Here is a 23,271-nt window from a genome sequence, read left to right as displayed (position 1 = left end):
CTGCCCGATGTGATGAGCATCATGACGTCTTCAACTCAGAGAACACTGGGGAACAAACGCTGACCTCCAGACCCCAGGATTTGGGGTCCCAGAGCCTCGTGCTCACCGCCCGAGTTCTCGGGGGCCACCGGTGAGGTGCAGGTCAGGGCGCGGGCACCTGGCAGGACCGGCCGGCTGGGAATCCCCGGCCCCGGGGCTTTGCCTCCTCGGTGGGCGTGCACGCCCTGGCGTTGGCCCGGGCCCAGAAGGGGATATCAAAGGAGTGATTTCAAAGGTTTAGTATGTTCTGGAAGCCAAAAGCCATGGTGAAGCAAGACCGGTGACTAGAGGGTAAAGGTAACAGAGGTCTTGGAAAATCCAGAACTGAAAGCCCTGAGCACACAGGGGTCACACGGGCATGTGGAGACCGGCATAGAAGAGGGGAGGGGAGGGGGTTCCTGCCTGAAACATGCTGTGGAGTTGTCTGAAGGATTTGCCCCCAGCTTTGTTTTCAACAGTGTGGGCACGGCAGGGGTCCAATCTCAAGGCCCCCTGTTTGGTGCTGCACCTGTTTGATATTGGGAAGGGGGGCACCTTGCTAATGGGCTCTTCTGAGAGGAGGGAGGTCTGGAGCCTCAACTCCCTGAGCTGCAGCCCGGATTTCCTCAGAGACACCAGGCCCTCCTCCCAACACCTTCCAGAACAGCCCGAAGAATGCCCACCCACCACCTGTTTCCTCTTCTCCCTCACTCTGCCCAGCGAGCCCAGCCCAGCGGCTTGCCCTCCCCACGAGGCTGCCCTAGGGTGACATCAGCCCACTCCCACCCAAAAGCCCCCCACATGGCCCCTGGGTTTCCAAGCTGTGCCCCCTCCCACTGATGCTTGAACATTGCTGATACGGCTGAAAGTTTTACTTGATGGCCCAAGGCCCTCAAGAGCCCTGCTCTTAGCCACCGTAACTCATTCATTCGTCATTCTTCAGCGAATACACTCTGTGCAGCCTGTTGCTGGGCCCTGGGGCTCCAGACGGGAGCCAGATTCCCCATCTGTGTCCTCAGGGCCCTCTCGCCGCCCCCCGCCGAGGCCAGGTCCCATGACAAGGGGACAGCCCACACTGATGAAGGGAACGTCAGCGAAGTCTTCCTAGAGAGGTGGTGGTTCCCAAGCTGCGGTGGGGGCTGCCCCGAGTGAGGCAGCCGGAGTCTGGGCCACCAAGGCAGAAGTCAAGTACACAGAAAGAGGAGGGCAGAGCATCCGGGCCGAGGAGGCCAAGGGGAGGGCCTGCAAACAGGGCTGGGCCTTCGTCCTCGGATGACCCGGGGCCACAGAAGACTTGTAAACAGGTACAGGACTGCTGGCTGCCTGGTGGAGGTGGGGGCAGGGTGAAGAGGGAGAGGAGCCTTAGAGGGGCCGAGGCCCGTCAGAATGAAGGTCCAGGGCCTGCGTGACTGCATCTCGGGCTAGAGCCGGGGGCACTTCTCCCACTCGGACCCCCAGGCAGCCTCTCCACCAGCCTGGCCTCAAGCAAGCATGCCTCCCACGGCCTGTCTGGTTGCTGTGACAGTCCCTCAGCCGACAGGCCCACATGGGGATAGGAATGGGGCTGGGGGGTCCAGAAGCCCTGAGGCATTCCTGAAGAGGCAGACCCCGTCTGCGGACTCAGTCTGTGAGAGGCGCCTGTTGGCAGCCCAGTTCACAGATGGGGGACCTGAGGCTCAGAGAGGTGCCTTTCCCTGCCCAGGATCACACAGCTCCCTGGGTCAGAGCCGAGACGGGCCTCCACTCTCTTGCCATCTTCCTGGGTGCCTGGGTGGCTCAGTCGGTTAAGCATCGACTTCGGCTCAGGTCACGATCTCACAGTCTGTGGGTTCGAGCCCCGCATCGGGCTCTGTGCTGACGGCTTGCTCAGAGCCTGCAGCCTGCTTCAGATTCTGTGTCTCCCTCTCCCTCTGCCCCTCCCCTGCTCACAGTCTGACTCTTTCTCTCGAAAATAAGTAAACATTAAAAAATGTTTTTAAGAAATTTCCCCATCTTCCCATAATCCCCAGGGGGAGAGGACAAGAGAGATGTCCAAGCCTCTGCCCTGGACAGGCCCTCAACTGGACTTGATGTCTGCTTTCTCTGGAGGCCGCAGGGCCAGCAGGGTGCGCTGGAGAAGGCTCGTCTTTGGAGACAGCTGGAGCTGGGCTCCAAGCTGGCTCCTGCGTGTAGCTGTGACCCCCCCTCTGTAAAACGGGGGATCTGGTCCCCCGGTCATTTTGACGATCACACAAGGCCTTGCCACAAAGCGCTTGGCCCGGTCGCCAGCATGAGGTTGTACCCAGTAGGTGCAGGGACCCCCCCCAGAGGGTCCGACTACCTACCGTGGGGTCTGGGCAGCCTTACCCTTGGGCATTTTTGTTCCTGGAACATGGGCGTGTACAGAGCTGTCCAGAGCTGAGATTGTCGTGAGCGATCATCTCGCTGCGCACATATACAGCACCTACTGTATTTAGAGGGGTGAAGTCACCCAGGAGGTGGCACAGCAGGAGTCAGGGCCAGGCAGGCCGAACCGCAGGCCTCACCTAGTGGGGACCACCTCCGGTTCCCCTCCTCCGCCTCCTCCCTGTGCCAGAGTCACCAGATTTTGCAAACCGAATGGGTCTTTGGGGTGGGGGTGCATGGAGAGGGGGGCAACCAAGGGCAAGGAGATGCAGGGGCACGCCCATTGGGTATCCTGCACTCCTCAGAGGCGGTTCCCACGGGGGCTCCCCAGAAAAGCAGCTCTGGGGTCCGCCCCTGCCAGGCTCGCTGGGCCCCCGGGTTGTGCCAGTCTCCTCCCAGAGGCTCTGAGAACTGCCTGCCGGGGGTGGGAGGGTTGCAGCCTTGCCGTCTTTTTTTTTTTTTAAGGTTATTTATTTTGAGAGAGAGAGTATGTGTGTGAGCACATGAGAGCAGGGGAGGGGCAGAGAGAGAGGAAGAGAGAATCTCAAGCGGGTGCTGTGCTATTAGCTCGGAGCCCCATCGTGGGGCTCGATCCCACAAATCGTGCCATCGTGACCTGAGCCGAAATCAAGAGTCAGACGCCTAACCGACTGAGCCCCCCCACCCCCACCCCAGGCCTGGCCCCTCAGCCTTGCTGTCTATAAAAGCCTCCTTCTCCTAGTGTCCTGGGCCACACTTGGGTTTTATCTTGTTGGAGAGCACTCTGCGGGAGCACTGCTCTAGGACTTTCTGCACGTGTCAGGTCCAGCTTGTTTGGTTTGAGGAAGAAGAAGTGAGGCTCCATCTGAGATTTGGAGCCGCTGAGATGGGACGGAGTCTCCTCCATGGAGCTCGGCACAAAGGGGGCAGATGGACCTTGCTCATGGGACAGGGGCACCTGGGCCCTCACATTCAGGACAGGCTCGGCGATAGCTGGAGTCTGAGTCAGCCACTCTGCAGAGATGTGGCCTTTGGCCAACACAGAGAAGTCCTTTCTGTTTTCCATCACTTCCTTTCACCCCCTGCAATCCAGGGTGAAAACACCATTCTGAAAGTCATCTGTTACTGCTTGCTGGGTCATGTCAGCATGGGGAGCCTTGGGGTCAGGGCCCAAGAGGAACTTTGGACCAAGAAGAGACCTCAGGGACGAGGTCTCTGATGACACGGTCTGCCGGGCTGGCCTGGGGTCCAGAGAGCAAAACCCAGAGAAGCAGGGCAGGGGAGGCAGGAGGGAACTCACAGGAGTCAGGGAGAAGCTGGTGATGCATCAGCCAACAGGCATGCTGTGAAGGAGAAAGCCCTCCATCACCAGAGGTATGCAAGGAGAAGCCAACTGGCAGGGATGTTTGGGAAGGGCCCTTTATTGCACGGGGTTGGGCCCGGTGACCTTTAGGGTACAGCCACAGCTGGTTAAATGATGAGTGAAGAATCCACTTAGACCAACAGGCAAGAACCGGGGACGTTAGCACCCCCCCTCGAACACAGTTACCTTTCTAAGCCTCCGTTTCCCATCAGTAAAGCGGGGGCGTTAAAGCGACAAATTGTTGACTGAGCCCTCCCTGAGCACCAGCCCCCAGCCCCCAGGACTGTCATGTAATCCTCATGGTGTCCTTCCAAGGTGTGCTTCTGACCCTTGTCTTACAGCCGGGGAGCCAAGGCTCCAGGGGCAGTAGCTCGCCCAAGGTCACGGCCACCGGGAAGCAGCCAGCCTGCTCCAGGCCGCACTGACGCCCCAAACGTGCACGTGGAAGGACACGGTGGACGTCATTGTCCCTGTCGTCTTGCCGGGCACAGCACACGTCGCTCCTCTCCCGCCTATGCCACGAATGCCCAGCCTGGGGGAGGCGGGATGACTCATCCTCCCGACCCCCACTGCTGTGAGCCAGGCCCCTCGCTCGCCGTGCTCAGATGGGGGGCGGTCGGCAGTCAGGAGCGGAGACGAACGGTCCCCCCACCTGGTGGCCAAGCCCACTCGCCTTGCCCCGCCTGCTTGGTCCCCGCAGACATCAACGAGTGCCTGGCCAACAACGGAGGCTGTGACCACTTCTGCCGCAACACCGTGGGCAGCTTCGAGTGTGGCTGCCGGAAGGGCTACAAGCTGCTGACCGATGAGCGGACGTGCCAAGGTGAGCCTCCCGTGCGCCCCGGGACACCCCGTCCTTGTCCCGCCCACCTCGGGCTTATGCAGGCTCCTAGGAGCAGAGGCCCAGGGCCAGGTTCATCAGCCCTGCTGTTGTGAGAGAGCAGCTGTGGACTTCCCATTCCCAGCATGTGCACCTGCCCCCCCCCCCGCCCCCGCCTTCTCTGTCCTTCAGGACTCTGGGGGCCCTCAGAAGCCACCCAGGCCAACCTGCCCCTTTATGGATGGGAAAGTGAGGCCCGGAAAGGCATCTGCACATGCCCCCGGGGATGCGAGGGGGGCAGGGGGGTCACAGTGAGTCCAGGCAGAGCTCAGAAGCTCCACCCTCCATCCCTGTGGTCCCAGGCCTCCTTCGGAGGCTTCGGAGGTGAGATGCTACCACCTGCTGGAAGGCAGGGCACATTACACTTTCCTGCAGTCCTTCCTTAGGGTTCCCGGGTGCCTGCAAGGAGCCAATGGGGTGATGACAGGCCTGGGCGGAAGCCAAGCATCACAGCCCAGCACAAGTCCAGGAGACTTCCGGGCTGCAGGGCGAGCCCAGAGGATGGGCAGTGGAGAGAGTAGTCGGGGAAGACTTCCTGGTGGAGGGGACAGTGGTGAATAGGCATTTTCCTGGAGAAGCCAGGGAGGTAAACCCACCCAAGGAGAGTTCGGGGAGCCGTAAGGAGCCCCGTGGAACTGTATGAGGTCATTGAGAAGACAGGGGTGTCCCGGGGGCCGGCTTTGGGAGAAAGTACAGGGGGAGTAGCCAGGGCGTCCTGTGTGGCAGGAACGTGGCTCAGTTTCATCATCAGTGACTCTTGCAGACGAGTCCTTTCCTCTGTGGCAGGCTGCACACCGCTGAGTCGGGCCATAGGGCTTGTATCTCCTGCCTGTTAGTGGGGCTCAAGGCTGGCCCTGGGGCAGCGCGCTGCCATGAGGGGCGAGGGCTGTGCTCTCCCAAGGGCACCGACGAAGGCTGGTGAGGGAGGGGGCGGGGCTGGCTTGCCGCCAGCCTGGCATGTGACCTGAGCCCGGCAAGTCCCCTCCCGGGCTCCGCCTCCTCACCCCTCGGTGGATCTCCGGGTTCTATCTTCCTCTCAGGGCGTGAGGCCTGTTGGGAGCACAGCACCTGTCCAGGCTCCTCTACGCTCGGACTTAGCTTCTCCACCTGCCTTGCCGAGGTCTGTGGAGGGCTCAGGGAGAGCCCTTGACTTTGTACCCCCAGCTGTCCCACGAGAGAGGTGGGCAGCTGCCGAGAGGAGGCGATGAGGCGTCTGCCTCTGGGTTCCAGCCAGTCCCCTCCAGGCCCCCCTCTCTGAGGCCCTGGGGCTCTGGCCACTTCCCAGCCCTGCTCCAGCACCAGCCTGGGCTGCCCAGCTCCAGCAGGGAGGAGCCTGCCTTCCTTTGCCTGGCACTCCGGCCCTTGGGATGGGGACCTCAGACACCCCTCCCCACCCCCGTGAGTTCCACATAGTCCCCTGGTGCCTCGTTCCCCCCCCCCCCCCCCGCAGCCGCTGCTTGGAGTGCCCTTCCCCCACTTCCATTCCTAACTGCCGAGTTAGTCCCATCCTTCAAGGCCTAGCCCAGATGCCACAAGTACCAGGAGATCTTCCCAGATTCTGCTGCAGGGAGGGATCATATCCTCCTTGGAGCACCCACAGTGCGATTCCTCGCTTGTGCTGGAATTATTACAAACACATGTATATCGTCCATATGTGTGGTCACATTCGGTGTACTCCAAGAGTGAACGGTGCCCATGGAGAGGTGGGTCAGTGTCTGTTTGGCCCTCAGGAGCCCCGTCGGCTATCCCACGAGAGCCATTTTCCTCAGAATTTTTGGCCAGGACAGGCTTGTCTCCTATGAGCATGTGGTTCATTTCTTCCTTTCTGTCCGATAACAAGCACTCTGTGACCCTTTTTCCTTTTTTACTCTGGCCACCAGGAAGCTCAGGATCAAATTTCACATAGTGTCAAGGCTACCTTGTTAACCCTCGTGAGTGGCATACCCCCTTCTGTTTGGGCTGTTTTCCTTACTGCCTCAAGAGACATCTTGAAGTGAATAGGAAAACACACTTTGGTCGGCATCCAAGAGGTCCGGGCTTCATGTCCCAGCTCATGTGTATCCTCAGGCAAGCCTCTGTCACTGTCCTGCAGATGTGGATTAAATACCAACCACAACTGAACGTGAGATGTTAAAATAGCAGACATTCGTAATAATACCTTGCGGTCAAAGTGTTTCTACCCTGCCCACCTCCAGAAAAGACGGCAGATGGAAGCGTGAGGTTGGCGGAGATAAAGTAGAAAATGGGGCCTTGACGAGAAGGCTGACGCCGCGGGTCGGCCGTGCACGGAGCCTCAGGGACTCTGTGTACAGACGTACACTGGGTGACCGTCGAGTGACAGGCTGTGCCCATCCCCCTGAAACTCCTCCCCGGACTTTGTCTCCCTGTGGCCACACAGACATCGACGAGTGCTCCTTCGAGAGGACCTGCGACCACATCTGCATCAACTCCCCGGGCAGCTTCCAGTGCCTGTGTCACCGCGGCTACACACTCTACGGGACAACCCACTGCGGAGGTCTGCAGCCCGCCCGCCAGGGCCACCTCCCCCCCGAGGCACGCGCCTGGCCACACGGCCACCCACGCTGCGCCCCACACCCTAACCCTGACCTTGACTCCGGAGGGCCGGGAGGGGACCTAAGCAAGGCTGGGGGCTGGTGGGCAGAGGGGCTCAGCCAAGAGCAGAGTGGAGGATGGGGGAGGGAGCGGCAAGCGTCCACTAAGGGGCCCAGCTTCTGCCAGGCTGTGGCCTCAGGCCTGCGGACGGCAGCTCCAGGGGACCTCGGTCCGGATCAGGGTGACTGCCACACAGAGAATCCCACAGATGGCTCATGCCAGCGGGAGAGGGTGACGACAGAGAAGGGAGGCGTGTGGAGACAGTGGGGGGACCCTAAAGGAGAGGTGTCTGGCACAAGGTGAAGGAAGCAGGCCAGAAGGATCAGCACGTGCAAAGTCACCGAGGCAGCACCGAGGGGCCAAGAAGCAGCCGGTAGAGCCCCGTGAGGGAAGGAGAACGTGGTGGGAGATGCAGGCAGGGAGGAGGCAAGGCTTGGTGAGCCCTGGAGGTGACTTGGGTTTTACCCCCAGGGTGAAGAGAGACTGTTGGAGGGTTTGAGTAGGGGTGTGACATGGCCATGTCCGTGTAACGAGGTCACTAGCTGCCACGCGTTTGGGAGAGAGGAACCCAGGGCACCAATAGGGAGGCAACTCCAGGCATGGGAGCCAGAGCTCCAGAGCTCGGGCGAAGTCGGGGGGGGGGGGGGGCGTCCAGAGAAGGGGAAGGTTCTAGATGTGCTTAGCTATAAACGATGGGACTTGGAGAGGCGCAGGGCAGCAGGCGAAGGTGGGAGAGATCAGAATGGCCCTGAGGTCCTAGGGGCCTCATTTCCTGTGACCACACTCACTCTGCTGGGCAGCTCTGCAGGTGGGATGGGGTCAGACAGAGACATGATCGGGCACAGCTGGTGTGGGGCACGGGGGTGGCTCCTGGGGTGGGCTGCAGATTCTTCTGGAGGGACCCCCCAAAACCCGGGCACTAGCTCCCCTGGGCCTGCCGCTGCCCAAATCCCGGCCACCCAGATGCTCAGAGCCGGGCACCCCAGTGTGAGTGTGGCCCAGCCCGTCCCCATCTCCAGGGGGGGCCTTGGTTCCCTGGTGGTCAGCGAAGGAAGGGCCTCGGAGGCGGCTTCCTTGACACTGGGGCCCGGGGCCCAGGAGGGAGCGGCCCTGGTAAGAGAAGCCTCACGACCCGGCCCCATGAGACCTGCTTGGCACTTGAATTTTGTGCTGCCTCTGCCCTCCCCCCCCCCCCCCCAGTCTGGGCACAGCCGCTCAAGTTCAGCAAACCGCTACGGTCCCCAGCGGGGGAGGGACGTGGGCCGGCGTCCGCGTGTGACGCGTGCGGCCGCACGTCTGCCTCCGAGGACGGTGTCGGGCTGTCGTCGGGGTCGGGCTCCTCGGCCCTCTCGTCCTGGGCGGCCCTGCCCTGCCAGCCTCCCGCCTCACCCCTACCTGCGCTTGCAGACGTGGACGAGTGCAGCATGAGCAACGGGAGCTGCGACCAGGGCTGCGTCAACACCAAGGGCAGCTACGAATGCGTCTGTCCCCCGGGGAGGCGGCTCCACTGGAACCGGAAGGACTGCGTGGGTGAGTGGGGACCCACGAGGAGGGCGCGGGCGCTGGCGTCCCCCCTTCCACCCGGGGCCTGGGCGGGAGGGGCAGGGGCCTGTCAGGGCGGGGCGAGCGGCACGGGGGCGACCTCGCCTGGGATGCGGCCGACGGGAAGCGGGGCTTGCGGAAGAGGGCACACCTGGGGTGCGTCAGAGGCACAGAAGCGGACCTGCGGCGGGGGGGGGGAGGGGTCACCGAGGTGAAGGTCCGGGGCTCAGGGCGTGCAGCTTGAGGCCCCCCCTTGTCCTGCCCAGGAAGCTGGGAGAGGGGAGGGGCTGGTTACTCGGGCTGCAGCGGCACCAGGGCCCGGAGGGGAGCCCCTGGGTCTTGGCATCCCCGCCACCTGCCCAGGCCACCAGCCCCACGGCGTCCGGCACAGGAAGGGAGGTGGGCTCCCAGAGAGCGTGGGGTTCCCGTGTCCTCCGCTGACTTGCGCCGGAGACGGGGCAGCTCTGGGCTGAACTCTGGACAACCCCCCACATTCTCTGGTTTTACGAGCACATGATTGCCCACCAGGCACCAGGCCTGTTCTGGGTGCTGGGGCCACGGCCCCGAAACAGCTCTCCCTGCCCCACGGTGCTCTAACATGCCCGGGGTAGTCAGAGCGAGCCTTTTAAACCTGACTCGGGGTGAGTCCCTCCCTGCTCAGAGCCCTCCAGGACCCCTCTCCAAGCGGAAGCAAAACCAGAATTCTTAGGGTGGCCCAGAGGCTTCTACACCCTGGCCTGGTGGCCTTCTGCCCTCACCCTCATTCGCCCCATGCCAGCCTCAGTGACCTCGACCCCCCTCAACTGACGAGACTGTGCCCGTGCTCCCCTCTTGGTCTGGAGGCTCCTCGCCCCTGTAGCTGTCTGCTCTGGGCGGCCTTCCCTGAGCACCTCCGCCCCCCTCCCGCCCCCCTGCCTCCCCACTTTGCTTTTTCTGTCATTGGGCTTCCCACCGCCAGACATATGCGCGCTTTACGCGGCTGAGCACATATTCCTGTCTTGTTCGCCGCTGAATCCCCAGCGCCTAGAACAGAGCCTGGCAGTTGTAAGCGCTCAGTAAATACTTGCTGAACGAATGAGTGAACGTATTAAAGAATGGATACCGTCACTCGGCATCTGATACCAAAAGGCTGAATGTATTGCTCGCTTAAGTAAGGAATGCTGTGCTGTTCAGGCAGTCTTGGTGAGCAAAGCAGACCGCTGGTCTCGTCCTGAGTTGCAGGGGGGAGCCCGTTAGGGGCTGTGCTGGAGACAAAGGATTGGGTGGTATGTGACCCGGGGTGTGGCTTGTGCTGCGTACTGAGGAAGAATGGGTTGACTCCAGCCTTGGTAGACTGATCGCTGAGTGAATCTGCCACCCGGTGGCTGAATCTCCAAGCCTGGGGCTGTCGTGGATGGATTGGCTTTCAGAGACGTGTCTACTGACTGGTTAGGGTCCTGCCAGGCCTGGCATTTACTTGTTACCAAAGCTGCGGGCCAGCAGGCTTTCCCTAGGGAAGGGGGAAGGGGCATTTTTATTCTCAGCACCCTTCCGGCCGCCCCGCCCTCCGTCAGCGCTGCAGGAGAGGCCGCGGGGGCTTGTCTAGGTCCTCACGCTGCCGCCCACCCCCCACAAAGGGTCATCGGGGGTCTGATTGTCTGTCACTGTCGGTCCGCGGGATCTTACCCCGTTCCTGTACCTTAAGTCGTCTGCCAGGACCACGGTGACGACGTAGAAGCAGTTAGCATTCTGGACGCTAGATGTGGGGTGACTGACACGAACAAGTGTAACCTTGTTGGAAGGTGCCGGAAGGCCCTCCAGACCCGTGATCTAAGAGTTCCCGGGGCTGACCAAGAAAACTGGTTCCACCAACTCCCCGAGGCCACCCTCGGCGTTCAGGTTGCTTTCCCTCATTACCGCAATGTGGGTTGTCCCAGCACCTCTGCTGCGAGTCCAGGTTCAGAGGGAAGGGCTGGCAGTGACACACCCCCACGGTGGCCAAAAGAAAATCCAGGGTCTTCCTGTTACCCACGACCGCTTGCACCAGGAAGACAGACTGGTCCGTCCTGCCCCCCCGCACCATGCCGTGACTGTGTTATTGTCACCCAACACGAGGGGCACGTCTTCGATGACCACTTAGAGCTGTCCGATTCCTACACGTGGGACCGACGGCCTCCGTGATCAGCTCCACCAGGTGCTGTTGGTGTCTCTCGGAAGGGTGTTCTAGCTTCAGATGATTCGCAAGAAGGCGGCGTTCACCGAGGGGTGGGGAGAGCCACCCACTCGGGACAGTCCGAGAGCCCCGCAGAACAGTCAGCTTGCGGTCCTGGGTGGCGCTGACGAGCCAGATCCCATACAAGAGATGGGCTCCACCTCCGGGGGGCTGTAGGGATACTGTCTGTGGGTGCTGGGTTGTGATAGCCGGTCGGTTATGTTGCCAGATAGCAGAATCCACCTCTCCCAGCACAAGGGCGTCCTCCTTCTCTTCTCTGTATGGTCTACAAAGGGGGGCGTAATTAGTAAGGCATGCGTAACTCACTTTATCCTGCTTTTCGGTATCCATTTCCCCGGCTGTAGTTTGGGAGGACTGATCTAAAGAATTACGATGGTGGCTGTCAGTAGCAAGGCCAGGAGCCAGGCCAGTTATCATTGGCAAAGGAAGCGTGATAGGGTAAATCAAAAGTGTATATAACCTTAAAAGCATCAGGTGGAAAGCGTGACCCAAAGAACGAAGCCCAAAGGCGTGTAACAGAGTGTGTGGACAACAGTGGTTGCAGGCATCAGGGCGAATTCATCCCAGTGGTCTTAGGCGAGAGCTTCGTAACCGCTGCTACCTGTCCCGAGCATCTTGGGGTGTAGCTGGTTTGTGTGCAACCAGCTTCTGGAGCTTCTCGGGAACCCCACCCAGTTCAAGAGCTGTCAGTTGTGCACTTTGTAGTAAGTTCTGAAAAAGCCACCTCTGTTTTCCCCCCCAAAGATACGGGGTAAAAAGACAGCGAACCTTCCGAGTGATTTACGAATAACCCTCCCAGTAAAAGGGTGTCTGCATATTTCTAAATAAATGAGTCGGAACATCCCAAATAAGGAACACAAGGTCTAGTATATTTTAGCTCCTACGAGTGCTGGGGTTTTTTCCAACAAGCAACTGCTTTGGTTCACTCAGAAAGGAAACGTGGTTATTATGAGCGCACATGTATAACCCATAAAATCCACTTGGGGATGCCCAAGGGGTCCCCGAGGGTTTGGTGCCAGTCCTGCGCTGTCCTGGGAGAGTTTCTCACCACGTCGTCGGCCACCACAGCCGGTTGGTTGTCCCCACTGGGACGAGCTATCTTGAAGAAAACGTTAGCGCACGTCCATATGAGGCCGTCTGGTGGTTCCAGGGGGCCGTCCTGGCTCGCCAGATGGCACCCTCAGGGAGCTGGCCACACGACTGTCCCCGCTTGGCCCCTTTCCAGAGCAGGCAGGCAAACGTCGTGTGCCTGTGCTGGAATCCCCGCGCCTCTCCACGGATGCGCCTCTCTGCACTGTCGGAAGTCCTGGCCTAGGGATCACGGTCAGAGCAGCCCATTCGGCGTGGTGATCCCGGAAGCATCTCCTCTGACTTTCATCCCTCGTACTGTGGGCCTCCGCGTTTCAGTTACGGGCAGGAAACCTCTCTGTTTCCAAAGCACTGCTAAGTTGAACGCCACAGCTGTCCGTTTACCTATCCGCCCTTTATCGGTAACAATTCCGCAGGCCCTAGAGCGGGCCACAGGCTTGGCCGCCAGAGCCAGCGTGAGTCCCTTGGGGCTTGATTCCAGCCTGGACCGTTCCTGTGTATCCGGCCTTAGTATTGTCTCTCTTCCTTTTGTTTTTTGTTTTTATCGACAGCTTTATTGAGATATCATTCCATGCCATCCAATTCCCCCATTTAGCTCACAGCTCAGTGGTGTTTAGGAGAATCACAGGGCTGTGCGGCCACAGGCCATTTTAGAACGTCTTCATCGCTGTCCCGAAAGGAAACCCTGTGCCCATAGCAGTCAACCCCCCAGCCGTAGGCAACCACCATCTACTTTTGTCTCTGTGGATTCACCAATTCTGGACACTTGATAAGTGGAATCGTGTGCCATGTGGCCTCTTGTGACTGGCTTGTTATTTCATTTAGCCTCATGTTTTCAAGGTTCACCCATGTTGTAGCCCGCGTCACTGCTTTGTTCCTTTTTCTTGCCAGTTATACTCCATTGTATGGTTATACCACATTTTATTTATCCATTCATCATTTATCCATTCATGGATAATATTCATCCATTATCTATCCGAATAGGGCATTCGGGCTATTTCCAGTTTGGGGCCGTTATGAACAATACTGCTGTAAATACTCATGTGCACATTTCTGTGTGACCATATGTTTTCACTTTCCTTGTGTATACGCCTAGGGGGAGAATGGCTGGGTCGTGCGGTAACGCTGGGTTTAACTTTTGAGGGACTGCCAGCCTGTTTTCCAAAGAAGCTTCACCATTTGACACCCACCAGCAGTGGGTAAGGTTCCAGTTTCTCCACATCCTCACCCACACTTGTTATTTTCTGACTTTTTGATTATAGCCAACCCCGTGGGGGCGAAACGCTTTCTCATTGTGGTTTGGATTTCCCTGACGGCTAGTGGTGTTGAGCACCTTTTCATGTGCTTGTTGGCTGTTTGTAGATCTTCTTTCAAGAAATGTCTATTCAGATCTTTTGCCCATTTTGTAATTGTGCTATTTGTCTTTATTATTCGGTTATAAGACATCTACGTATAATCTACGTATATTCTCACCAGATATAGGATTAGCGAGGAATTTTCCCCGTTCTGTGAATTGTCTTTTCATTCTCTTGGTGGTGTCTTTTGAAGCACAAAGGTTCATAAAGCACAATTTTCATAAAGTCCAATCTACCTATTTGTTTCCTTTTGGATGTCATTTTTAAGAAACCACTGAATAATCCAATCTTCGTAAATCCCAAAGATTTACACCTGTTTTCTTCTAAAAAGCGTTAGCATTGTAGCTCTTAGGTCTTTGATCCACGGCGCATTAATTTTTGTATGGTGTGAGATAGGGATCCAGCGTCATTCTTTTGTGTCTGGATATCCAGATGCACCATGCCAATCGTTGAGACCATTCTTTTCCCCACTGAATGACCTTGCCATCTCTTGAAATCGATTGGCTGTAAATGTGTGGGTCTAGTTCTGGACTGTCTTTTCCATTGATCTGTTTGTCTTATGTCTGTAGCCCACTGTCTTGATTAATGTGGCTTTCTAGTAAGTTTTTAAATCATGACGTGAGAGTCTTCCAACTTAGTCTTTTGGTGTTCACGATTGATCTGGCTGTTCTTAAACTTACCTTGAATTTCCATATGAATTTTTAAATCTCTTCGTTTTTAAGACAGGTGCCTTCAACAAACAGTATTAAGTCAGGATTTGGCTTGGAATGTCCAAAAGATCTGTTCTGGATATGAACGCTTCTGAAGTACAGACACCCAAAGATGAGTTTCCTCCTCAGGAAGGGGTAGGAGTTGCTCCGTGGTAACATGAGAAGGATAAAGGAACCAGGTGCCATAATTAGTTCAATGACAAGCAGAAAAAATAGCGAGTGCTCCCGGTTCACGGTGGGGATCATACTGCGTGTGGTACCCTTGGATTGAAGGTGATTCTGGGACAAGACCTAAAGATGCTCCAACTGCTTTAGCCAAGGCATTGCCCCGAGGCAGGGAGGACACGCCTTGGCCATGGATGTTTGCCATGCTGTTGACCTTAGCGTCCTGAGAGCATGGCCTAACTTTTGCGTGTTCATACCAAAAAATATGTATGCGTATGGCAGTCCTGGGAACACTCAGTCTGGACTCTTCCTGGACTCTGTTCCATTTGTTCTACTGAAGTTGTGGAAGCTTTGCCCAGGGATCCTGGTTTTTTAAATCTTTTTAATGTTTATTAATTTTTGAGAGAGGGAGGGGTAGCGAGAGGGAGACAGAGGACCCGAACGAAGCAGGCTCTATGCTGACAGCAGAGAGGACTCAAACTCATGAACCACGAGATCGTGACCTGAGCCAAAGTCAGAGACTTAACCAACTGAGCCACCCAGGCGCCCTGGGATCCTGTTGGTGAGTCATACGTAATACGGGTATATTAAGGCTCCTATCAGCTATAATTTGAATTATGTAGGAGAATTTTCAGGGACTTGTAAAAGTAACCTCACAGGTATTGTTCAGGTGTATTATATTTAGGCATATTTTTAGCTGGCAGTTCCATTTGTGGAGGAGATCCTGCCCCACTACCTGGGTAGGGGCTTTGACCCACAGAAGGGAGGGCTGTCTTCTGATAACGGCCCCCAAGGAGCGGTCGCAGGTTGGAGGTTGGGAAAGAGCCGAGGCTTGTCAGAGTCTCACTACTTGCGTGGTTGATGCAGTAAACCAGAGCAAATCAAGGTCACGGCCGCCACGCCTTCGGCAACTTCTCGCCCACTTTCAGAGCTGCCTCTTACTACTACTTTCGTGTTCTCCCACAACCTGACATCCTTACTTTAATGATACTTTTTCTTTCTTTTTCCCCCCCCCCCCCAACTTACCACCGGTCGGTTTGCCTTCCCTCTTGCTTGTTAGGTGGTGACTGTAAGCTTTTCTCTGGGCTTTGGCATTCCGTGATGGTGGACTCAGTGGTGCACGTGGTGGGGTCAGAGATTCTGCCCACATACAGCTAGCGAGCTAGGCTGCTGCTGCTTCAGGGCGCCAGGAAAGTTCTGGAAGTCCTGGAGCCCTTGGGCCAGAGACGAAGGACTTCTGTACACACACGGCAACCTAGCACATTTGTGTGGGTTCCCCTTCGCCCACCCCCACGTCCCATCTGCACCCTTGACGCCGTGCAGGTAGAGACCTTGCATCGCAGCCGAGGGAGGGAACAGAGCCAGCCTGCTGCTTCTCCAGGGGGAGATGTTCCCTCATCCCCGAGGCTGCTGGAGGCAAACACGACCCTGAGAAATTGTCCGGGGACTGTGCATCCTCAGCGTCCCTGCAAGAGCACACAGGATGCTCGGGGCCAGGATGGTCTGCCTCTCCCAACGAGCGACCCCCGTGAGGACAAGAAGGCGGTGTTGCTGTCCGCCAGAGTCAGTGACGGTTCCCTTTAGGAATTTAGAGACAGTCCGGGGAACGGTCGGGGGCTGACGTCTCCCCTGGAAGTTTGCCGATGCTTGTCCCGCTGCGTGTTAACCAGCATGAACGTCGGTTCTTCTGCAGGGGGTTTTATTTGAAGGTTCTTGATTCTTTGGTCTTGTGTTTATTTGGGGTTTTACCTGGAGCGCCAGGGGTTTGTTTGCATTTCTAGATTATTTACTTTCTAAGACTCCTTGAAAATGTTCAGCCACATGTCGGAGACCATCCAGATGGGCAGCTTCCCCTCTCAGCTTATTTTTCCGGCTACGTCCCCTGTTTCAGCCCGTTGGCTGGAGCAGCTCGACCGCTGGTGACAGACACTGGGTGCGACGCTTCCAGAGGCATGTTCATCTCAGCCAGTTGTCACCGACCAGTTTGTTGTCCATGAAATCTGTTCCGATTTTGCCATGGCTGCAGACCTGTCAGTCTCCTGGGAGTCTGGGGACTTTTGTCATCCTCAAAAGATTAAAAATCACATGAGAAACTCTGGGGGGCTTAATTTGGGGGACATCTTTAGACACCTGATGGCCGTGTCCAGCGGCTGCCCCAGAGAGGGGCTCCCAGTGACCACGACCTCACGTGCTTCGAGGTCAGTCACTGCCACGAAGCCTGTGTCCACTGTCAGTTCTTCCCTTACTCACAGGGGCACGGGCACCTGCCCTAGAGAATCCAGCCCTGCCCTCCGGCCCAGGCCAGCGGCATGACCCTTGCCACAGACGGCCTGGACTGGTCAGAGGGAGGATGGACCCTGCCATCCCCCAGCCCCTTCCCACCGAGGTCTGGCCACGGGGCAGAGGTGTGGTGGGAGTCCCTGATGGTCCACGTTCAGGGGCAGGGCCTCCAGAAAGCCTCCACCCTGGCCCCCTCCGACCTGCTCTTATGTCTTCCCTCTCCTCAGAGACCGGCAGGTGCCTTTCCCGGGCCAAAGCCTCAACCTGGGCCCAGCTGTCCTGCAGCAGGGTGGGCGGCGTGGAGAGGTGCTCCCTGTTCTGCCCCGCCCACTCACTCTTCGTGCCAGGTAACCTGAGGCCGTCCCCGGGAGGGGACGAGGGAGTGGGGGGCTCCTTCCCTGAGGTGCAGCCCCTGCTCCCTTCCGTTCTCCAGGAAAGAGCCCAACCTAGGAATGAACCCACCCACCCCCACCGCGCCCCCGGCCTTGATCGCCGAGTGATCCCGGCCCGCTGGCTGGTTCTCCGCGGGCCACGGCATCCCTCCCAACAAGTGTGGCGGGCTCGTTCCGGCCCAGCCACTTACCCAGAGCGATCTCTCTGAGACCTCTAGGATCAGGGGCCCCTGGCGGGGAGGTGGGGGCACCCAAGTCCATCTGGCCACCGGCCTCTCCACAGACTCGGAAAACAGCTACAGCCTGAGCTGCGGCGTCCCGGGTCTCCAGGGCAAGACGCCACAGAAGCGAAACAGCACCGGCTCCAGCGCTGGCCCCAGCTGCTCAGGTACCCCCGGCCTGTCCGTGCTGCCCGTGCCCGGGTGAGCCCTGGACTTGGCGTCCAGCGCCATACTGGGGCGAGAGGGAGGGGCGCTGCCCGGGGAAGAGCTTCCTGGCCGGGGGCCTGCCCCGCACGGTCCAGGGTCCTGGGGGTGCTGAAAGCAGTGCTGGGACCTACAAGCAACTGGTCTGCGGGCTGAGTTCCAGCCCAGGGGCAGCAAGCCGCGGAGGGAAGGGCCCTTCCAGCTCAGAGGCTCTGGGCCGCGGCTCCAGTGACCCCGAGGTGCTAGGAGCCTGTGGGTCTCAGGCTCCGTTTCAGTGAAGTGACTCACGTGTGCTGTGAGCACAAGGTCCGGGCAGTACTGGAGGCCCAGCCCCCTCCCACGCCCCTTGGGACCCACCAGCCAGGTCCCAGGCGACCCGGCAGACGCAGGAGGTTGTCTCCAGCAGCTTTTCCCATTCGGGATGTTGAATTCAATGATACGGGGGCATCTGTGTGCATTTCACACACACAGGATGTGAGTCTAAGTATATGCGATCGTAGGATTCTTCAGTACCAGCAGCTGTGGTTGGCTCTTTAAAGGAATCAGCAGTGTGTTGATTAACACACACACAGTGAATAACAGCACCTGTGTTATTTCAAACCCCCTTCCCTCCGTTGCTTCCCTCTCTTTTCTGTTCTAACCCCGTTTCCCAACAGCATGAGCCACGTGCCCCGGCCGTGCTGATGGGGGAGGAGGCGGGAGGCCTCCCTCTCCTCCTCCACAGGAGACCTCTGGCTGGGTGGCCCCCTGGCTTGGGTTTGACCCCGCCGTCCACACGCCCACCTTCTTCAGGCCTTGCGGGGAGAGAAATGAGGCAGTGGAGGCTCCCCGGCCCCAGCTCCCAGTGGATCTGTCCCACTGGCGGCCCCCTGTGTAGCCCGCGGCCCCACCACCTCCCTGCCTGCAGGAGAGGCCGCCACCAGGGGGGTCTGGGCTTTCCCCAGGTGCACCTGCCTCCATCAGGCAGAAGGCCCGTTTCAAGATCCGAGATGCCAGGTGCCGCCTCTGGGCCCACAGCCAGGAGCCAGCAAAGGAGGCCCCGAGGCAGCCGCTGCTGGGTGAGTGGGAGGCCGTGGCACTGACCCACACGGGGGTGGCGGGGGTCCCCGTGCCTGGGAGCTGGAAGCCCAGGGGCCAGTGGGGCTGGGCTTCAAGCGTGGGGGCCTCTCCTTGTCCTCCCCATCACGGTCCCTGAGCCCCAGGAGCCACGCCTGAAGCACCAGAGACAGTGGTCGTGTCCCTCGGGAGGAAGGCCAGCATTTGAGTGGAAAATTCAGGTCCCCCAGCATCCCCGGGGCCCGTTGCCCCTGCCCCACCTGGAGCGGGTTAGATGAGCTCCCCCAGGGCAAGTGCAGCCTGATTGTGTCCAGAAGGCCTCGTGGGAGTCGGGCAGTGGCTCATCCTTGAATGAGGGAGGCCAAGAAGGACGTTCCAGGCTTCTGACCCCAGGGGGGTCAGGGGTTAGTGTAGGGAAAGCCCGACGAGAAGAGCCCGGGCGAAAAGCATCCCGGCTCTGTTTCCACCAAGATTCCCGGACACCTCAGGACTCCCTCCCAGACCTAACAGAGCCCAGCGCCCAAGCAGCCCCGACCCGGGCCGGGCCCCACGGAACTGAGCGGCACGGCTCCACGAAGCGAGTACGCGCCAGGCGCCTCCGCCTGCGGCGGTTTGACGGACTCAGAATGGCTGGTGCGGGGCGTGGCTCAGCCACCAGCCCCGTGTGAGACCCGGAGCCAGCCTGGCCTTCTCCAGCCTCGGTTTCCCCATCCGCACCGCAGGCCGTTAGGCGAAGCGGGAGCCCCGCCGGTGGCGATCTGTGCGCGGGGCTCGGGAGGACCCTGCTTCCTGCCCTGTGCCACCTGCGCCACAGCGGTCCCTTCTCTGTCCAGAAAACTGCCACGTGACCTTTGTGAACTTCAAGTGTGACTCCTCCAAGAAGAGGCGCCGTGGCCGGAAGTCCCCATCCAAGGAGGTGACCCACATCACGGCGGAGTTCGAGGTGGAGGCAAAGACGGACGAGGCCTCGGGTGGGTGAGGCTCCTGAAGGCCGGAGGGAGGACGGGGGGGGGGGGGGGGGTGCTGGCGGGGTCCGGGCTCCCACCCGAGCCACGGCTCCTGGACGTAGAGGCCCAGCCAGGCAGATGGGGGGACTGGTGCGGGTCGGCGCCGGGTCCTTAAAACGGCTGCCTGTAGCCCGGGGTGGGAGAGGAGGCCCAGGGCAGTGAGAGGAACGGGGCTCAGGGGCCCACATGATGGCCACACGGCCTCTCCCAACCGTCCCCCGTGCGCTCGCTGGGGCCCGGAAGGGCCTAACGCCTGTGGCCTTTCCGGAACAACTGAGCCACTGGCCTGCCTTTCCCATGTTCCAGAAGGGGGCTTACATGGCCGGCTTGTGTTTCGTGTCCGTGCTTTCTGAGCTCTGTCAACAGACGTGTGCTGCGTGTGCCCAGCGCTGGGCACCGTGGAAAGAGGGGACCAGACCAAGGTCCTCACGCTGGCGGCACCCCCAGCCACGGGGAGGCCGACGCGCACACAAACTACCCGGTGCCAAGGGAGACCCCCGGGGTGGGGGGCACAGAGCTGAGGCGTCTCCCCGAGAGAGGAGCCCGGGAGGTCCTCCCAGAAGAGGCGCCGTGTGAATCAGGGCTTGAAATCAAAGATCCAGTGGAAAAGGTGGCAGGCGATGGCCTTCAGGCAGAGGGAATGGAACGGGCAAAGGCACAGAGGTCAGAGAGAACGGAGTGTGTTCAGGAGGGCAGGGCGGAAAGTGGAGTCCACGGTGGGTGTCAGAGGACTGGGGGCCAGGGCTGGCGCGGCGGGCGGGGGCCCCACCACGAGGGGCCTTGGGTTCAAGGCCAGAGAGCTGGATGTCATCATGGGAACAGTGGCGGCCTCAAGGCTGTTTGAGTGGCAGGGAGGGGCGCCCGTCCGTGAGCCGTGCCCTAGGGAGGTGACGCGTCACGGTGGCGGAGGCCTGCTGGGCGGCCTGGGGAAGGTCCTACCTGTCGGATCCTCCTCGGTCTCCTCATCTGTCAGGTGGACGCAACAAGGGGGCCCGCGGCCGCTGCGAGCCTGTGCCCTCGGCAGAGTCCTGGCAGAGGGGCAGCTCGGGAAGAGGCAGTCCCGAGGGGCTGTGAGTGACCGTCCCTCCCGCCCCTGCAGACACCTGTGAGGCCGACTGCATGCGGAAGCGCGCGGAGCAGAGCTTACAGGCCGCCATCAAGACTCTGCGGAGGTCCATCGGCCGACAGCAGTTCTCCATCCAGGTCGCAGGCACAGAGTACGCGATGGCCCAGTGGCCGGCCAAGGCCCCGGAGGGCCCGGGGGCGTGCAGCACGGGCCAGGTGCTACAGGACGGGAAATGCGGTGCGTCCCTGCCCACGGCCACTGGGATGCCCACTGGGCAAACTCCCTCTGCCCTTCCTTCCACGGGTGGCCTGGGTAAACAGATGCCTCGGGAGGGGACAGTCAGACGCAGAAGCCTGCCAGGGAGAAGCACTGTCGTGCTCGTCATCATGGCTGTCGTTTGAGGAACGTTCCCCTGGTGCCGCCCCCTGGGCAAGGCTCTTGCCGGGCAGACATTTGTACATCTGACCCTCGCCATAATCCTGAGGACGGGTGGGACAGGGAGAGCACAGGCTGGCACGGCCACAGTGAAGGGGCAGCGGGGGGCGTGAGGACTAGTCCGTGTGGCTAGAGAAGGCTTCCCAGCGGAGGCCACGTAGGAGCTGAGGGCAAAGGAGCAGCAGGGCAAGGATGCACAGGAGGCCGAGGCCGCCCAGAGTGCGGCACCCGCTGCGGGGAGCACCGGCTTCAGGGGGCACCAGCTGCGGGGAGCACCGGCTTCAGGGGGCACCAGCTGCAGGGAGCAGGCGAGGCCAGGCCCCCAGCGGGAGCTCGGCCAGGGCAGCCAGCCGGGGCCCAGGCCCAGGCCGCAGGTGACCTGACCAAGCAGGGGAGCAGCCTTACCCGCTCTCTCATCAGGAGAAGGCTTCCCGGTGGGAGGACCACAGAGGGGAGGCCCGGTGGGAGCCGGCAGAGCCTTGAACGGGGATCGGGGCTGGCAGCAGGCCAGGAAGGAATGAGGCGCATTGGAGTGCACTCTGGGGGGGCAGCTGTGGGGGGGGGGGAGGGGAGAGGCTTCGAGGGCGCCGTGGGGAACTTGGGGCAGAGGGGCTGGTGGAGACACGGTGTTCTGTCTGTCCTCCTGTGCTCAGACGCAGCCGAGTCGTCCTCGCGAAGACGTCGAATGGGTGGTCGGAGCCGGGAATCTGGAGCGCGAAGCATAGGCTGGGTCACAGAGATGAATTGGGGAGCCGGTGGAGGAGAGGCGGGGCTTAGGAGCGTGGGGGGAAGGGAGGAGCGGACAGGGAGGGAGGACCGCGGCCTTCGTGATGTCACTCTTTTATTTTTAATAGCTCATTCTGAAACCATTCACACGTCCAGAAATATCGCCAGGCAGAACAAGGGACTTCCGTGTTCTCCTCATCCCGATTCCCCCGTGTGCTGTGTCGCACCCTCTGGGGTGTGTGCGTGTGTGACCCTTATACCACCATCCGGGCCGCACACCCGTTACCTTTCACCCGCTCTTCCCACAACGCCCCTGTCCTCCACACTTAGCGTCCTGTCTCCCCGGATTCCTTCATTCTGGACCAGTTCCTTGCTCTTTCCCTGCGCCTCCTGCCCCCGCTGTCCCCAAGTGCTACCGGGCCGCGCCCCCACGTTTCGGCGACCAGCCCCATTCACGCTGGACGCCTGCTCTTCAGCGCCCCCATCAGGAGCCACAGGATACTGACCCAGCCCACGGCTGGTGCCTCCACCTTAATTCACCCTTTTCCTTCCGTATGTAACTGATGAGGATTTTTCTGGGGATGTAGTCTGAGTTTACACCAACATCCTGCTCCCCATCAGACATCCCCCCAGCCACCAGCCGTCGCACCCGGTGGCAACTCCTGCCGGGTCAGCCTCCTCTCCAGTGGTTACCGGGCGGTATTCTCTATTCCTGCTGGCCCTTGTCTGTGTATAAGTTAGCGTTCTCCCGTAAGAAAGAGCTTTGCTTCCCCCCTCATTTATATATCTGTCTGCGTGTCCGCGTGGCTGTGTATTTATGTCAGTGTGGACTTAGACATTCTTCTTTTACCCAAGGGGTTGTAATCCATTCCTAACATTATTTAGCTCAGTGCTCGGATCATCCCCATTGTAGCCAGTAGGTGCCCCGTCAGACTGGCTCCCACGTCCTTGGGACGTGCCCCATGCCTCTGTCACTCACTGAGGATTCTCTGGCACAAAACCTGGACTTCCCCTGCCCCTTTGGAATCGGTCAGGGCCCCTGGACCCCTAAAGGAGGAGGAGGATATGGAAAAGCCAAAGGTGGGGTACTCATTGCTTCTAGGCCCTCCCACCAGACGGAACTAGGAAGCATAGGTTTCTATCTATGTGCAAATACACACGTACATTAGCACATGTATACATTTACATAGATACAGATGTATACACCAGAGTGCACGTGTGTGCACGTGTGTGTGTGTGCATGTGCGTGTGTGTGTTTTATAAAACCATGAGTTCACACCCGTTCAATTGAACCTCCAGTTCAGTTTCCCAGGGTTCTTTCTAACCTTCTCTCTCTCTAAATGTCTTCTCCAGAGAAACATTCACTCCCTTTCTCATTTGCTCAGTCAGTTTGCTTACTCACCGGTTTGCTTGTTTGCTCAATGCAGCCAACCACACTGCTCTCCCTTCAGCCCCCCATCCCTGGACGACCCTCAGCCACCGGACCTTCCTGCCCCTGCCTCTGTCACCCCCCCCACGCCCTCTGCACCACCCCGTATCTCCTCAGATGGCAACCCCCCCACGTGAGGAAGGA

At 59.5% G+C, this 23,271-nt stretch overlaps 1 protein-coding gene across 3 annotated transcripts in view; it reads left to right on the top strand.

Moving 5' to 3' along the window:
- SCUBE1 (signal peptide, CUB domain and EGF like domain containing 1) overlaps window positions 1-23,271 on the top strand; it is a 130,461-nt gene that overhangs the window by 96,825 nt on the left and 10,365 nt on the right. For all 3 annotated transcript variants that reach the window (XM_053894637.1, XM_053894635.1, XM_053894636.1), the window contains 8 exons: window positions 4,446-4,568; window positions 7,024-7,140; window positions 8,646-8,768; window positions 16,819-16,938; window positions 17,267-17,371; window positions 18,353-18,466; window positions 19,298-19,435; window positions 20,571-20,774. In XM_053894637.1, the coding sequence (XP_053750612.1) occupies window positions 4,446-4,568; window positions 7,024-7,140; window positions 8,646-8,768; window positions 16,819-16,938; window positions 17,267-17,371; window positions 18,353-18,466; window positions 19,298-19,435; window positions 20,571-20,774 (1,044 nt within the window). The remainder of the gene's footprint in view (window positions 1-4,445; window positions 4,569-7,023; window positions 7,141-8,645; window positions 8,769-16,818; window positions 16,939-17,266; window positions 17,372-18,352; window positions 18,467-19,297; window positions 19,436-20,570; window positions 20,775-23,271) is intronic.

The sequence above is a fragment of the Panthera pardus genome, unplaced genomic scaffold (assembly GCF_024362965.1).
Source record: "Panthera pardus isolate Hobbes unplaced genomic scaffold, ASM2436296v1 HiC_scaffold_6, whole genome shotgun sequence".
Lineage (NCBI taxonomy): Eukaryota > Metazoa > Chordata > Mammalia > Carnivora > Felidae > Panthera > Panthera pardus.
The sequence above is the reverse complement of the archived record's forward strand: the minus strand, read 5'-3'. Positions and strand labels throughout refer to the sequence as shown.